We start from the raw sequence: 18,867 nt of genomic DNA, 5'->3' as shown, positions 1-18,867 counted from the left end.
GCGGTACCGCCACGTGGGCTCAGCTTTCAGGAACGCCGCGACGCTCGCTTCACCCGTTTAGGGTACTGCGATCCTCGGTAACTATGTGCAGATTTTCGGAATGAAACAGTATTTATATTTTTAGTGCGGGATGTTAAAAAACGCTGGAGTTAACATTGAATGTGTACAGTGTGTTTTACGAATCTGGTGGTGCCATGGAAAATGCATTTGGTGATGTTATGACTGAATGTGAACAGCGACGCGAAGGACCTATGGATGCAGGAGCACTTGACACTATACATCAGCTCGACCCGCCACCCCCTGATGTGTTACTGGCGTTGTTAGCAAGAAATAAGGCACTCGAAGGTGATAATTCGTATTACGCTTTAAATAAATATAATAAATTACAACTTTTCAAATTAAAAAAAAACAAATACGGTATACAAAACAGCATGTCTGCTATGTGAAAAACTAAAAAAGCTATGTGCCAAGCCTAAACTAGGGGTACATATTATTATTTTCTTAGGTTTTCACGAGTCGCAAACATAATAAAATAGCTTATATGATTTAATCTCGCATTTCTTATTGTCTTTTTATTATTCCGGACGTTTCGAACAAGTTACGTGGCCCTAGACATGACGAATAACACGAGACTAAACCTTAAAAGAGGTTTTAACTAAGTTCATTTTTGTTAATCTTTAGACAGCTTAAGTTCAAGGAACTTCAACAAACTTTAAGCATTGTCGATGACGTTTTTGACAGCCGTCAACTACAGACGCGATGACTTTATTAGCGTTAATATAGATGTTATTAGCCAGTCGTAAACTAAAGCTATGAAGATTCGAAAGTGCTTGAATTAAACAAATCTTTCCTTTGCTTTCCACTTTCCATTTAATCCGTTATGCCGTCATATAACAAGAGCAAATTTCCACAAAATAAATGAAACTTTCCACAAAGCACTTTTTATTTTTTTTATTTTTATTGCTTATTTAGGTGGACGAGCTCACGGTCCGCCTGATGTTAAGTGGTTACCGGAGCCCATGGACATCTACAACGTAAATGCCGCCACCCATCTTGATACATGAGTTCTAAGGTCTTAGTTTTTACAGTACAACGGCTGCCCCACCCTTCAAACCGAAACGCATTACTGCTGCACGGCAGAAATAGGCAGAGTGGTGGTAACTACCCGTACGGACTCATTATACGTCCTACCACCAGTCTATGCGTCTATACCAGTCTCTTCATTTAAAGTGACAACTACTATTTCAGAGTTAGCAATATCACGTGCACCAAAATGCGTTTTTGAAGGTTCAATTCATTTTAACGGTACAAGAATAAAAACTTCATACACTCAGTCAAACGATACTGTTTTTCTCAATATACTTCATGGATTAGTATAACCTTATACCGTAGTGAACGTATTTGAAATACTACTTACTGGCTCAAGGCAAATAGAACATCTATACTAATATTATACAGAGGAAAGATTTGTTTGTTTGTTTGTATTGAATACGCTTCGAAACTACTGAACCGATTTGAAAAATTCTTTCACTGTTTGGAAGCTACACTATTCCCGAGTAACATAGGCTATAATCTTTTTTGAAAAAAAAGTAGGGATCCTTACTAAAACTCCAATAATGTAGCCTAAGGTGTAAAAAAAAATTCCAAAATATCCTTTACATCGCTTGCCCTGCGAAAACTATTGATGATAGAATAAAATAATGTACTACTACTTTGTAGAACACATTATTATCTACAAAAAGTGTCGCGACAGCATATGTCTAACTATTATAGTTATGACGCAATATGTGTTCTTTTATTTAAAAAAATAAAACAACGTCAAATATCGTTGAATTTTTTGTTAAAGACCTGAGCGGAGCCGGAGCGGGCCGCTTGTAATCAATACGTTTGCTCGAATCAAACGATTGAAGCTCTGAAATAGGTTTTTACTAAACAAATGGCCTTAAGAAAAACTCTTGTTATATTGACTTATCGCAACGTATTTGTTCTTTTTTCTATAAGGACGAAGGCGTAACTTTGCCTTTTGTAACATCGATGTTCATGTAGCACGCTACAATTAGCACCGGGGCGGCACGTGTCATGGTTTTGGTGAAGGTTCGCCACGCGCGTCACACCACTGTGCACCATTCTAAGGGTTTACACCCGCACGCCGTACGGCTTCAAATAATCAAGTTAAGTGCTCCTTTCCACTAGTTAAACAGGAGCGCCAGTGTTTTTTTGATTTTAACATCAGACAAGAGCTAATAGGCGGCAGGCAGGAATATCGATAATAGAACACTTAGTGAATTATTCAAAGTATTTATTTTTAAATATTTTACTGTCCAAAGATTTATGTTATGTGGTAAAATAATAAAACCACTTATGTACTGGAAATCTTAATAGTTTTACTGAAATGAAAGTTTTAATAAAAGTTTTAAGGTTAGGTGTATTTAGGCTTTGTAGGGTTGATTAAAGAAAAAAGCCATCTTTCCGTCTCACAACACTTCAAGCTATAAATTTAAATTGCAAAGAGATTAAAGGAAACAAAAGGAATATCTCATTAAAATTTCAACAAAAAAATATTATATCATGTGTTTATGTTTCGGTATGTTGCAATGAACCTGTTATGTTTAAAGAAAATAAAATGTCTCTAAAGCAGTTTCTTTGATTGTCTTTCAAAAGATTGGTGCGATAGGCATCTAGTGGAATACATTCAAAGTGGGCTAGTTTCCATCTTTACGTAAGCGTTTTAATTACCGTAAATTATAACGTGAGAAAAGTCGAGCCCTTCATTGTAAGTTTTTTCAGTAAACAAGGGAAGTTTGCGGGGACGTCTCCTATTGTATTAAAACATTAACACCGGAACTGGTCACGTGGCGGCGTGTGCGCGTCCAATCGAAAGTTTCCGGTCATGTGGAATACTTTTTAAACTATCAGTGTGTTTTGAAACTCCTTCAATTCTGTCACTGACATAGTGTTACAAGACCGTATGGTTAGGCACTATTATCATCTCTATATAATGCCGAAATATATGGCAACGCAAACAGCGGAATGAAGCCGTCGCCGCGTCGACCCAATGACGGTAAATAAAACATTAGTAGCGTCATCGAGATTATGTAGTACATAATATCTCGATGAGTAGCGTAGTACTTACAGATAGCGCTTTGTACAGCATTACAAAAACTTGGTTTGGTGTCCAACGACTTTCTATTTGCTTGTTATAAGTCGAACAATATGAAACATTGCTTTTGACAGAAAACGATCTGGTTGTAAAAGTAGTATTTGGTAATAAAAAGCTATCAAATAGGCGAAGGGAAGAAATTGAACAAATCCTGTTTCGGAGTTTCTCAATAGTCAGTAGGGTAATTAGTAACAGGGGCATTATTCAGCTTCACTGCTGATAGTTTGGTGGAGTGTTAGCCATCAAGGAGTATTTGAATATAAAAACGCAAAACAAAAGGCATCATGTAGGCCCAAACGTACCATGATGCGATTCTCAAAAAGGATGTTAAGCAAAATTATCTTCAACTAGAGGTCCCGCGGTAGTCGAAATTCGACTATAATTAATTGGAATTGTAGGATAAGTTTGTACACTATTGTTATTGTATTTTATACTTCTATAATCACAAATTTCGCCAAGGCTACACTATAAAAAAATATTAATACAAACAATATTTAATCTATTCTCAATTTGATCACAGACGTCAAGAACAAAAGTTTGACAATAAATAGTATGCATGAGTGTGTGCGTCAAATACATGGTATGTAGTGTGTGTAATGCTTTCTTTATTGATTTAATGTAACTTTTATGCATTATTTAAAAAAAAAATTAGCTTTAGGGACTTCTTCTCTATATTCTCTATAAGTGTGGATAATTTCATACTCCTCCGTCCGCGCAATTTTCGTAAAAAGGGATACAAAGTTTTTGCTTCACGTATTAATATATAGATTGCCATGAATGGACCATTCAGTAACACTCAGAATCTGGTCATAACGTTCCTTTTAAAGTCGTTGTGGCCTAAAGGGATAGGAAAGGGACTTTTAATGGTATCATATCAAGTTATTAGTTAGTGATGAAATCCCGTAGGCGAATACCAATTTCTCACGAAATATTTCCACTATGTATGAACAGCATCATGGAATAAAAATCAAATCCGCAATAAATATAATTTGGGTAACTAATCGTAGGATTTGGAATCGGCATGGGTAGATACCTACCACCACCCTACGTATTCCTGCTGCGAAGTAAACCTGTGTTTCGGTTTGAATGGTTGAAGAGCTAATTGAGATTTTGACTCAACGTCTCAAGGTTAGTGCGAGTAATCAAGTTGTGGTATCGATTCCAATAACCATTTACTACTACGGCCAGGAATTATACAAATTAACATTTTATTCCCGTCATTATTATTAGATACAATGATGTTGTTTATTATTCACCGTAGACTTTCGCTAGTATAGTCTAGTTACGCTTTAACTTTTAAAAAATGTTCACGCTTACAAGTTTGGCACCGCTGCACAGTCGCATCATTCGTTACGGGCGTCTTACTAATTTTAGACGTTTTAACTAAAAAAATGTTCGTAGCTGCAAGTTTGACAGTCAGATCATCCTCTACATTCGTCTTACTCATTATAGACCACAAATACTTTATTATGAATGCTTTAAAACTGTTGTCTGCTATCAAAACATAAAAATGGGCACTCCCGTCTAAAACAATTGATGGAAGCAAAGTTTATGATCCGTTACAGCTTTGCTTGGGGCCGGAGTCATCATCCACTCTGCGGGGGTCGACATCTGTCGGACTGTGACCCCACTTATTAGCCACCCCTGGGCTACCTTTGCCCACCTGATATGACGATTAAGTATTGAGATCCTGATAACTTACGACTCTTGGGAATTGTTGCTATGTTAATTAATTCGGTCACGTGAATTCTGTATAAGCATTTCATGTTGATTGTTTAAATACAATAGAGCCTTTCTTTTTATTTTACTGTATGTAATTAAAGGAAAGTTGAAGATTACAACAATGTTCATGGATTTTTAAGAAACATCTTTACAGGTTAAACTTTCTAATAGTGTTAGAAAGCTTAGTGAAATCATTGATGTACAACAATCGAGGGAAAAAATGTACAATACAATATATTTTATAATTTTATTATAGTTTAGTTTATTTTTTATTATTACGACTGTCTTATTACCAGATTGTCATAATGAAAAATGTAAAAAATGGAATACCTATTTTTTTAAATCAGGCATATTTTTCTCAGATCCAACAAGTAATCGAAATTAATTCTGAACCGCTGGCTTTATTTGAATGGCAGCCCTCGGTATGTCATAATTTCAAGGATTTTTGCAGAGGGATTCTTTGATTATAGGAGTACAGAAAGGGCTTCTGTTCGTCGAATGGTGATCAACTTTATCCCTTTGTTAGCGTTTTAATCAATCAAAGAAAGCGCCGCCTGTTCGGTTCGGCTTACGAATCCGAATGGTACGACAATACATTTTGATTATCTTTCGAAAATTCGAGTCACATTTTCTAAAAGCACATTTTTCTCAAAAGGCAGTGGAAAGTTAGGAAGACAACAACTTTAAAGAACTCTTACATTCTCTTCTAACAAAGACAGTAATGTCAAATAAAGGGCTCAGATTATCGCATTAGTAAAAATATTGCCGTGCAACATATTCGTGTCTAATCAAAACAATATTTTGTTAAATAATACAATGACTATCGAAATATCCTGATTTAAATGATAGGCGTAGCAAGGTACAACGATGAAAGATGTTATCTAAGTGAGTATTTTTGCTATTTCGTATGTATTAAAAATAATAGTGGGTGTGTAGGGTGCGTGATGGGTAATAGGTAGCTTGCTGTGTTATGACTTTTATTGATCGCATATACGAGTCATTTTAATAAACGTATCGAGAATGTATCGTTACTTCAGTTTCAAAGGGTAACAATTCAAAAATATGTTCTGATGAGATATTTAAGTAGTTAAATGACTCATGATAGTTTTTGTAAATATATTTTATTACATTCTTCTTATTTAAAGAGACGAAACTGCTGAGGAGGAGGAGCACCTTTTTTTCTTCTATTTTTATTAAACGATTTATTTTGGTTTACAACCATTAAATTTTTTTGGAAATTAAATTAAATTCTTGAAAAAATGCCTCTAAAAGAACAGGAGAGAAAATAATATAATACATAAAATTAATGTTAATCTTGAGGCCTCGGTGATTGTGATAAAATATTCCATCACTGAACGAATACTAGTAATAATATTGTTGAATTATCTCAGTACGTAGCTAAACTTGCCAATCAGCAAATATAAAATTCTAAAGGAGAGCGAGTTCAATAATCTAATTGATACCGTAACTCAGGGTATTAAGGAGCCATTTCATGATCTAGCGTTCAATAGTCACGAACCAATATAATGTACTCTCCAAGAAGATTATTTTTTATTTTTTAAATTACACATAAAGGTAGTACCTACCCGCGCTGACACACAATACGCCACATCAACTTTCCAATCAGCAAATATCATATTCTAGAGGAGAGCGAGTTCAATAATCTAATTGATACCGTAACTCAGGGTATTAAGGAACCATTTCATGATTTAGCGTTCAATAGTCACGAACCAATATAATGTACTCTCGAAGAAGATATTTTTTTATTTTCTAAATTACACATAAAGGTGGTAACTACCTGCGCTGACACACAATACGCCACATCAACATTTTACGTACACGTAATACGTATTTATGCTCTATTCTTTAAATTTTTGCGTTTTAAAATTGCTATTACGTCGTTGTGGGACTTATAGTCTATACTATCTATTGAAGTCGTCGTGGCCTAAAGGATAAGACGTCCGGTGCATTCGTGTTGAGCGATGCACCGATGTTCGTATCTCAGGCGGGTACAAATTTTTCTAATGAAATACGTACTGAACAAATGTTCATGATTGATTTCCACGGTGAAGGAATAATACCGTGTAATAAAAATCAAACCCGCAAAATTATTATTTGCGTAATTACTGGTGGTAGGACCTCTTGAGAGTCCGCGCGGGTAGGTACCACCACCCTGCCTATTTCTGCCGTGAAGCAGTAATGCGTTTCGGTTTGAAGGGTGGGGCAGCCGTTTTAACTATACTGAGATCTTAGAACTTATATCTCAAGGTGTGTGGCGCATTTACGTTGTAGATGTCTATGGGCTCCAGTAACCACTTAACACCAGGTGGGCTGGGAGCTCGTCCACCCATCTAAGCAATAAAAAAAAAGTGCTACTAATATATTAGGTAATTTGCAAAAAATAATGATTTCAATTTGATTTTTGTGTTTAATTGACTGTTCAACTTATATACTAATATTAGTTTCGTTATATATTATGAATATAAGATTACAGCAGTCTGGTTTAACTATAAAATCATATATTTTCACACAACGACAAATTCCTAACTCAAATATGTTTGTACATGGTAATTCTATATTCCAAATTTAAAGTGGGCTTACAATGGACATATCTAGTCTTCGCTATATATTTTTTCTCTCTAAGATAATTTTATCTGTGTAAGTTGTATTAGCTATAATGAAGTCTACACGGTGCAACAAAATTTTCTCTCCTTTACGCTAAAGTTGAAATTGGTCCCGCCTTCATGTTGTAAAGCAATTAATAAAAGCCACCAATCAACCTGAATGGGCCGGTAAAGAGAAAATTAAGGAGACGCTCGACCTCGGTTGCTCATTACGGAGCTGTATTAAAAGCAAAGGCCCTTCTGATAGAATATGCATTTTTACGAGCGCACGAGGCGCTTTCTCGTGCATGTTTGATGGGTGCAATCACAGCGCCAGCCCGCCCCACCGAGCGAGCCACCTGTGCCACTTCTCGGGTCGGCCTTAGGGATTCTTCGACAGATCTTCAACAATATTATTTCCTCAAATCTTAGCTAACTAATTTAAAATTGTTATTCCTTCTTTTTGTTCCGGAATTTACCGTATCATTTGCCCTAGTGCATTTTGTTTTTTTTTCTTTCAACAAATGAATATTTGTTTTTTTTTGTAATTTTCGTCACTTTAGATGACACTTTAATGTGGCTGTCATTATGAAGGCTTATGTGTATTACGGAAGGGCGGGGTAGAGTTGGGAGAGCAGGGAGGGAGTGCTGTAATCAAGAAGAGTACCCCCGTCCCCAGACACAAGCCTCCGTCCCCTCTCCCCGTCTTTGCGAGGGCAATGCCTCAAAACCTCTATTGACTTACCGTTCGACAAAGAAATATATTCACGTTTTCTTTCTTGATGTAAAAAAGAAACAATTTAAAAAGTACAATACGCTTATTGATTTTCTGTGGGCGAAAACATTTATTTACTAAATTATGAAAGAAAAATTATTTTCTAATTGTCTTAATAAGTACTAAACATTTTATTTCACTGAATATACTTATGAAATTATACGCAATCATGTAGTACCGTATATACTCGTAGCATATATATACTCGTAGTATATAATGTAAAATGACAATTTGAAAACCGGCGTCAACTTTGTGGTACTTCTAAATACTGTTAGAAATAACAGGAAAACGCTGTCCAATTAAAACTTGGAATAAAATAAAATTATGGTAGTCATACACGAAATGCTTTCTAATATCCAACATTTGTGCCAACAATTGGAGTGTAATCCACGGCTTTTATCGAACAACAAAAGTTGACCTGTCGTATCGTCTGGTCCGTGTGATATAATGGACTGATTTTAGGGTTGCGAGGAAAGCAATGACAAGCCGAAGTCCCCACAATACATCGTCGAACTCTGTTATGTTTGCGTACAGGCACCTCAATTATATTGCATTATGAGCTGTACCTCTTTCTAATACGGATTATATTCCTATCGAGTGAAAGTAAAAATTTGGCAAGAAATCAGTTGCCATGTGCATCCTGCGCCGCATGGCGCGCTGACAGCACCATGCTATTATAATTAAACTCACTGACACTGACTTACTGATCCTTAAAAAAAACGTGAAGTCAACAAGGTAAAACAGCAATCATTGTTTAGTTTGAAAATGTATAAATAATAGAGTTTTAATTGTGTAAATTGTGGTTGCAAGGTAATGTAGGGAGTCGACATGATTTCCACAAAATTAGGTCACAAAAAATTATCTAGCACTCAACTCTTAATTCTTATAGAGTTACCCAAAAACTCAGTTATATTACATTCTGTTTTTTAAGGCAAGGTCTCTATCCTGATTTCCGTTTCTTGGATCAATTCAAGCACCGTGAACATTTAGTTATTACAATAATTAAAATTCAGCACATAAAGTCGCAAATCGAGCTATTAAGCGATATAATAGCTAATACCATTAAGCGATAAATGCAGCGAGCCGCGTATGAATAATTCCATTGGATGGATACAATGTACGGCTTTCGCTAAACGGCTCCATATTTTCAAAATCCCTACAGAGCAATAATATTCAATGAGTTTTGTGAGATGGCTTTATTGTGTGTCCGTTGGAGTGACAGAGAAGTCTTATGAGGGACATTGCATGGCAAATCCTGGAGATTGGCGAGACGAGAGCGACATGTGGCCACCCGGCACTTAGCACTCCCTGCGTGCGTGCCCTCCTCGGAGTCCCTACTCGTACATACCTACACAAAGTTACAGTGAAATCTATGTGTCACTTTGAAAATTATGCTTAGAAAATACTTTTGAAATACCGAATTATACCTGTTCATCTTTATTCTACATTTTAGTTATCTATTGCCGAAAATAATAATCCCAGTTATTTTACAAGTAGTTCTAACGCTACAATAATCTGTCCGGCTGCGCATATGCAACTCCAACTTCCTCTGGATACTACTCCTACTTTGGTATTATCCTTACGGATTGGTGGTATACCTACCTTGATTCTTCTGTTACTTCAAGCGAGATAACAATGTCAATTCAGGGCGAGCATTCACGTGGTGGCGAGTACTACATCAGTTGAGCACTTATGGTAGGGTATAATATCATAAGCTCACACGGATTGCTACCACCGTAACCGTATTTGTCGAGCTCCCTATACTCGTCAAAGTCATTCTAAGTAAGCCCATAGGCTTAGCTTGAGTTTTTCGGCGGATCTTCTCAACGGTCACGATTCCGATCAGGTGGTTTTTAGGCCTTCGTTTAGCAACTGCCCCTGAGCTACTAGGTCTACTATAGATACGTTTGGGATGCTGTTAGCAAGCTAGGGAGGGGGCTCCGGCTGAGCCCACTCAGTCTGATGAAGCCGGAAAGGCCTACGGAGCACAAACAGCTCCTAGATCCCAAAAATCTACCAAATAATATATAACAAAAATATGCAGCAGAATAAATAGGTAATACATGTCGATTTCTAAGTTTATAATGTTCATTGTCCCAATGTAATTATGAGTACGTCCTTCACGTTGTTGCGTTCAAAGGCTCAATTATTGTAACAACAAATGTGCTATAGGATGTCTCATCTATATACATAGGTATAGAATAGCCTATCGGCCGTGTCCTATCATTTTCACACGCCAACTAACTTTAATCTCACCCCTCATCCCAAAAAATTAAAAAAAGGATTAACGCCGTCGTACACTAGAAATAATCTATGCAGCAATTTCGAAATGTAACCTTATTTTTAATACACACTTATTGTAGTATTTCCTTCTCTTATCGCAAATCGTAGACTTCATCAAAACAATTTTTTACGTTTCATCCTCGTTTTCTTTACGATTGACAGTCTGTGACCACGAAAACTGTAAAGTATTCAAAACGTCGGAAATAATAACAATACAAAATGCGAGAATAAACCGTAAAAGCATTTAGATAGCTTTTCAACATCATTTTCACTAACCTCAAGACGTTCGATTGAAACTTGAAAATCTGCACACATATCAAAAACCGACGTCAATATTTTTTTTTATAACTTTGATTATTATTTGATTTTTAAAATGAGACTTAATATTTTTAGTATAGCTTGTTATTTATTTATTTAACAGCGTTGCTTACCTCTTAACTACATTTACTAATTTTCTTACGGACGAAGCTATGCAAAGTATAATAGAACAATCAATAAAAGTTAATGGAACTCGAAAAACGACTATACCTGCAACGTTACCCCTAATAATAACTGTTATCTGCTTTCGCATCAAATTAAAAAAAAATCTAAAGTAGTACTGTTACCATTTCAAGTAGAAACATATCATGCACTAGATAGGTACACTTTCGTCTATAAAGATGATACGGGTAATTTGCAAATGGACGGATGACAAGTGCTTTTTAAATTCACAAATGAATGAAACATTTGTCATTGAGTGGTTCGTACAAAGGGAGTTGACAACAAGTGCTTGTACTATATTCATTAGTACAGCGATCCGATCTTTATTTGGGCGCGGTGTGTGTAGTACCTAGCCTGTATCTAAGGTCGCTACGGGTCACTTGGACTGTGGGCCTATTCGGTGGCATCGAAGCGTGTCGGCTCATAGCACTACCGATGCGACGCCATATGTTGCGCGCATTATCGCTCTATGTTCGCTCCGCACCCCTTCAAGATTGATGACGATTCACTTCCATGAATGCATTCAAATTTATTAAGCCATGTAAATGTTATGCAATCACTTAGCCAAATAGCTCGCGAAATTTTGTTCAAACCTATAAAAGTTATCACTTTTTATTATTACGAAGCTTAACCTCAATATTTGCATATTGTTTGAAGAATAATCATTCTTTCCGGTGAAATCATTTTGTAAATTTCACACACTGTTTTTAAAAAACATTGTGTCTTCACATGTCTGGTTGGCTTACATAAAGGCTCGTTAAGGTATTCTCACCGTCTTAATCGAGACAGCGCAGATCGTTGTCAGGCCGTTGAACCTCAATTAGCTATTCTCTTCATTTCATTAGGTTGTTCTCGCAAGTAAATTTTCTCAAGAGTAGCGCGCAGTCCTGCAGTCTCCCGCTTTGTTAACACAAGGAAGGAGCTTCAATTATTAAATTATCTGATTTCTCCATGACGCAGTTAGTCTTTGAATTCATGTATTATTTTCAAGAATAGTAACTTTTCTCACTTTCTCTACGATTTACTCTACTCGATTTGAGTGTAGATAATAATTTTGCTTGAATTTCAAGACTAGTTTATTTCTCATCAACCAATGTAGCGATAATTTTATGGTCAACATATTGTTTGGTATATATAGTTGTATTTTCCAATGATAAAAAACAACTACGGCGTTGAGAGCATGTCGTTCGTTTTGTTGGGTCGTTTTCACCCTTGTTATACCGACAAAACGTTTGGCACAAAAAGTGTAATGGTGTTTAGTAATGACCCCCTCCCGGCGGAGAGCAAATACAAACTGCGCCAACCCGCTGAGAGATGGGACTTTTGTTTTCATTGCCGGTGCTTACAATCAACAGTATTGCGTAAATACTGGCCGATAATATTTTTCGGTTTAGTACACAAGGTGTCAGTTAAGTTTTCCCGAAACAAAAAAAGGGAAATGAATACTAACTTTGGACCAAATAAAGGCTATGTTAATTTGTTAATTCATACATAATTAGACAAAGACAAAACAATTCAGTTCCTTTTTTTTGTGTGTGTATCAACTTTTTGTTTGTTTGTTTAGAAACGACTGATGCTTTATCAAGCTTTTTTATCAAGGTTTATTAAGAAATAGGTCTTTCGGATACGATTACCGTTAGTGAACGCAAATTGTCTGAGATATACTTAAAATGGGCACGACAAAGAAGACAATAAGACTGGTAACACGGTCCACATACGAATCAAATGTAACACTAATGTCGCCCCGGGGTCGGTCCGACCCCAGCGATTCAATTAAAGCGTGGGGCTTACATTGATCTCGGTGAAAACGATACTTGTGAGATATTACTTTATTGTTTTTTCTCGCGTTTAAAAAGTAGCCACGTGCCTTTATTTACTTGATGTAGATGACGGAACCTTGGTATTACCGTATGAAGCAATTTATGGTGTTAATAAAAAAATAATTAAGTAATAAGATATTTCAAGTCATCACGATTTTATTATTACTAGGCGTCCAGCAGTAGTCGAAATTCGAGTATAATTAATTGAAATTATAAATTTGAACATTATTAAAGTTCTATTGTCAAAGATTATTATATGTACTTCTTTATTCACAGATTTCGCCAAGACCACACTATAGACAATTAATATTAAAGGCTAGATATTGACCTATTTTCAATTAGACAACAGACTTTAAGCAATAACAAAAGTTGACAATACACAAAGAGTATATATATGTGTGTGTGTGTGTGTGTATCAAATACCTGGTATAATGTTTTTTTTATTGATTTAACCTATTATTAATTCTTAATTTAAAAAAAAATTGCATTCTGCACTCCTTCTCTATATTTTTTATAAGTGTGGAAAATTTCATAGGTACTTCTCCGCCCGCACAATTTTCGTAAAAAGGGGTACAAAGTTTTTGCTTCCTAATTTTAATACTACATAGATGATTTTGTCTTACTATTTCCTCAAACGGTGTTTCTATAAGAATACTTCACTATTATAATTGGATTGATGGGTGAACGTGTTCATTGTCTGACTTGTGTTAAGTGTTTACCGAAGCCCGTATACATCACAACCTGATTGCCGTCATCCACTTGAGACATGAGGTAGCAGTCTCAATTTTATTACGCGACGGTTGTACCTTTGAGTCAGAACGCACGACTACTTCTCGTCAGAAGTCGGTAGGATAGTCGTACAGACGCGTACGGGCCCACAATACGTCCGACTATTACTTGTAAATGCCGGTTGGTAATCTCAGTACGCAAATTTATAATTGGGCTGGATTTGCTGCATTATACCCATTATAGCCCATCCATGCTTAGAAGCAGTAGAAATACACGTCGATCGCCCTCTTCGGCCAATCAATACTCTGGATCAGAAAGGTCAAGTGTTTGGGAGCCATCCTGGATGCACCCATGCACCCATGACTGTCCGTCCACACATAAAGTCCGTCTGTGACCGTGCCGCGTTCATGTTCGGCAGACTTTACCCAATGGTCTGCAAGTGGAGTATGGTAAAATGCCTCTTTGTAATAAGGGGACACTTTACAAAACTTGCAGATGGTCTACTATGACCTACGCGAGTGTGGCGTTCGCTCACGTGGCTTGTACCCATATATAAATAGACACACTTTAGTCTCTTCCATCCTATTTTGGCAGGAGAGCTGTCGGAGCACCATGGTTTGCGAGAAACGTCGACTGTCACGACGATCTCGGCCTCGAATCCATCACAAGACCCCTGAAGTCAGCGCCTTATCCAAGTACCGTTCGGGCATAAGCATTATGAAAATCGCTTCATCTTGACCGCCGCTGACTACTCGCCGAGTGCGGCTCACGTCCTGCGCCAGACATCGTCAGCGCCCTATCACGTTTTTACATCCGGTCCATTGTCATTAGACGACTGCATTAGGAAGAGGCATAGGGACCCTGGTAATCGTATTCGTTGAACTCGTCTAAGAGTAACATGCATCAGCCCCTGAGTTTTTCGCCGGATCTTCTCAGCGAGTCGCGCTTACGATCTGGTACTAGAGGCAGTCGTAAAACAGGTGCCCTTGAGTTGTTAGGTCTTCTTCGGAGGCGGTCGGGCATCTGTTAGGAAATATCACCCCTCAAGGCTTAGCCCGTACTCGCCCAACTGTCCTGGTGAAACTAGAAAGGCCTTCGGGCAATATCTCCTCCCAAATTAAAAAAAAGCAGAACGAGATTTGATAACGGGGCGAATAGAACGGGTAGGATTCCCTTTCTTTTAAGGGTGCTTTTTAGACGCGGCACTTTTGTGGAAGTTGTACAAAGATTGCCCGGATCGAGTGTACGATTTCTTAACTGAAACCATATTTTTATCTAGGGAAATAGGTTTCGCTGTTCATACGATACGTCTGTGTTATGCAAACTGTGTAACAAGTTATATGTATTTGCAAAAAAATATGCAAAATAGCCATATTTTCAACTAAATTAAATAGTTAATTCATTACTTTATTTATGACAAAACAATATCTATAGCTACAAGGAAAAAAAAGATTTATTATATCCAGTGATTACCTTTCCGGTGAATAAAAGCTGTTTTTCGCGCGTGTTCCGAATGTATTGTATACACTCTCCGTGGGTAACGGATTGTTTCCCAAATTCAATTACAGCACTTTCCGCTTTGATTCCGCAATAAACCACACTGTATCAGTCTGAGTATGCCGTGTGTGAAAGTTCATTGTTTTTATGTTGCTCACGACATCCTTATTCCGTGTCAATTTACTTTAGAAGATCAGTTTGTTTGTTTTCAATGAAGTTCTTGCGGTGTTACTGTGCTGAACTTTTTATTGTTTTATGAATTTTATTTATGAATGTTTTTATGCGTTTCATTGTGTTTTACTGTTTCACGCTTTCATATGTATTGTTTTTTTCCCTAGGTAATCGTTGGTAGCTTTGTGGCTATTCGAAATACGCGTGGACTGGTATGTGCTCTCAAAGGGCTCAATCTAAGAGAACTTTTTACCACTAGCCCTAGCGAGAGCTCACATATACGAGTATTTTAATTTTATGAAACATATTTTAGGCAAAGGAGCTCTCGACACATTTAGTATTTAATGGTTGTTGAGACGCCATAATACTCCTAATAACACATAATCAAGGTTTCATAGTAATACCAAGTGTAAAGACAATTAATCTAGTGTTGATCCATTTAGACATTTTAATCTTTACTTAACGCAAATTGCGTTTGGGTAGTTATGATTTTGTGTTCCGGGAAAGTGTAGCGTGTGTGGTGCGATATTATCTGTGGTTGAGGGCGCTGCACCATCTGTCAGGCAGATGGGTCTGACGTCACGCGAAGCCCTACGCCCAGAGGGGCTTCCGTGAGTCCGGCACGCGCCGCATCTCGTTAATAGCTGACCAATACTGATTTACAAGCTCCCAGTGCCTTATTAATAAGTCAAGTATACGGTGATTACAATATTAGAATTTATAGTTTTAATATTTTTTAAATTAACAACAATGTTAATATGGATTTAATCTCTTTATATAAAAATGAATTGCTGTACGTTACGAGTAGGCTCGCTAAAACTCGAGAACGGCTGGACCGATTTGGCTAATTTTGATCTTGAATTATTCGTGGAAGTCCAGAGAAGGTTTAATAGGTAGAATGCTCGGAATTAAATAAAAATAACAATTTTGTTTTTCCTTTGATGTGTTCCGCGTCGGACGGACTCCTTTTTTGTTTTAAGTTTATTTTATAGAAAAGTTTTGGTCTTTTATTTATCGATTGAGGCACTACGAAGTCTGCCGGGTCAGCTAGTAATAGTTAATATAAAATCTCTAAATAAAACAAAATTTTATTGAAAATCTTTATGGTAATACATTAATCATTCTTACGAGTGTCAGCACACAAATGTACATGTTCTTTATTGATAAAAGGGACAAATGGTAGGCAGCAGCTTGGCTCTGACCCTGGCATTGCTGACGTCCATGAGCGACGGTGACCACTTACCATTAGGTCGGCCGTATGTTCGTTTGCCTACAAAGGCAATTTTTTTTTATCACGGCTTGCCTGACGTTAAATGGTTAGCGGATCCCATAGGTTTATAAATTGCCATCGCCCGCCTTGGGACAAAATAATATTATAATACATATTTATTTTCTTCGCCCAATAAATAACTTCATAGGACATACAAATTTAAAGAGTAGCCTGTAGCTAGCCTAGGTAGGTGCCTAGGGTTGGCAAATTGCAAATCTTTGTACTGACATGGAAATTTCAATCATATTAGGGAAAAAATTTCTTCGCATTTTTTAAGAAAATTCACAACATTTTTTAATATAATTTATTTACATTTAACTAAAGTATGTAAGTACTATTTTGTTCGATAGCTTTTTGCCATCTTGTAGGTAGAGTCATGATCCCATTGCTATAGGAATTTTGGGGCATCTGATCAAAATACCGCGACAATCGGTTTTGGCAGTTCTCTCGTGATGTTAACCTAACACTGCCTAAAGAATTCTGAAGAGACCGAAACATGTGGAAATCTGAAGGCGCAATTTCAGGACTATACCGCGGACGCATTAACACCTCTCAGCCAAGCTCTCTTAATTTTTGCGAGTGGCTAAAGATGTGTGAGGTCTAGCATTATCATGATGCAAAACTACACCCCTTCTGTTGATTAATTTCGGCCGCTTTCTCTCAACTTCTTGCTTTAATCTCATCAGTTTCTCGCAGTAGAGTTCAGAGTCGATGGTCCGAGAATCGATGGTGGTAATGAATAATGCCCATGCAATCCCACCACACACACAGCATCACCTTGTTGCGTGTTAACCCGGGTTTCGCCACAGTCTGTGAAGCCTGACCGGCCTTTGACCACGATCTTTTTCGCACGTTCTTGTCGTACGTGATCCACTTTTCATCACCAGTTATCAGCTTCTTCAAAAATGGTTCAGTTTCATTACGTCGTAATAAAGAATCACAAATGAGTACCTACACGGTTCATTAGGTTTCTTTCAGTGAGCTCGTGAGGTACCCAAATATCAAGCTTTATGGTGTACCCAGTTTTTTTTCAAATGCGCCAAAACTGTTTTATGGTCAATTCCCAGTTCTTCAGCTACGTCGTAACTACTGATATGTCGATTTTGCTCCACTTTTTCAAAAATGACATCCATTTTATCCGTAACAGGGCGACCAGAGCGACGTGCATCTTTGACATCAAAATTTCCGGATTGAAAACGCTTAAACCAAATTTGTGCTACTCTCACAGACACTGCACTAGGTCCATAAACAACGCAAATTTGTTTCGCGGCTTGCGTTGCATTTTTACCTTTTTTGTAGTAAAATTTTAAAATGTATCGAATTTCTTCATTAGACTCACTCGTGTTGACAGTACGAAAAATAAATAAAAATCACACATTTTCCTAATTTGAATTTGGAATTATCTTCTATAAAATTTAAACTTTTAATGATACTAAAACCAGCCAGATGCAAATAGTATAGCCAAAGAGATTTTATTACAAGTATATACATACTATAATGCGAAAAGACATTTTCCCCAACCTTATGTTATGATTTAGATAGCCCTTCAAAATCTAAAATCGTCGTGGCCCAAAGGATAAGACGTCCGGTGCATTCGTATGTAGCGATGCACCGATGTTCGAATACCGCAGGCGGGTACCAATTTTTCTAATGAAATACGTACTTAACAAATGTTCACGATTGACTTCCACGATGAAGGAATAACATCGAGTAATAAAAATCAAACCCGCAAAGTTATAATTTGCGTAATTACTGGTGGTAGGACCTCTTGTGAGTCCGCACGGGTAGATACCACCGCCCTGCCTATTTCTGCCGTGAAGCAGTAATGCGTTTCGGTTTGAAGGGTAGGGCAGCCGTTGTAACTATACTGAGACCTTAGAACTTATATCTCAATGTGGGTGACTCATTTACGTTGTAGATGTCTATGGGCTCCAGTAATCACTTAACACCAGGTGGACTGTGAGCTTGTCCACACATCAAAGCCATAAAAAAAAAAACAAAAAATCTAATGCGGAAATAGATAACCACTTGGATGCTCCCGCAATATGCACTATCACCAGCCGCCGCAAGCCTGAGATTGCTTTACTGACATTTCGACACAAGGTCCCAGTGTCATTGATTTAACAGCTGTCTTAAACATTAAATTAGAACGCATGATTGTCTCGCGATGGACAATAGACAGGATAAAAAGCTCTGTAGATACTTAGAAGACAGTAATTCCAATTTGAATAATTAATCAGCTTTCGTGAAGTCGTTACTTAATTAATGAAATAGAATAAATAAAACTATGTTACATCCAATAGTGACTTTTTGTGTTTTTAGTACTTGAAAATTGGATAAAGAATGCAAATTGTAGA

General features: G+C 37.1%; 1 protein-coding gene across 2 annotated transcripts in view; it reads left to right on the top strand.

Annotated features, from left to right (window-relative positions):
- The first annotated feature begins 105 nt into the window (after positions 1-105).
- The window catches only part of LOC101744906 (LIM/homeobox protein Lhx3), a 72,492-nt gene continuing 53,730 nt past the window's right edge, over positions 106-18,867 (top strand). The window contains exon 1 of one of the 2 annotated variants that reach the window (XM_021351175.3): positions 106-345. In XM_021351175.3, coding sequence (XP_021206850.1) covers positions 195-345 — 151 coding nt within the window. In that variant the 5' untranslated portion in view covers positions 106-194. The remainder of the gene's footprint in view (positions 346-18,867) is intronic. The other variant, XM_021351177.3, reaches the window with a different exon arrangement.

Source organism: Bombyx mori, chromosome 4, assembly GCF_030269925.1.
Source record: "Bombyx mori chromosome 4, ASM3026992v2".
In the NCBI taxonomy this organism is placed as follows: Eukaryota; Metazoa; Arthropoda; class Insecta; order Lepidoptera; family Bombycidae; genus Bombyx; species Bombyx mori.
The sequence above is the reverse complement of the archived record's forward strand: the minus strand, read 5'-3'. Positions and strand labels throughout refer to the sequence as shown.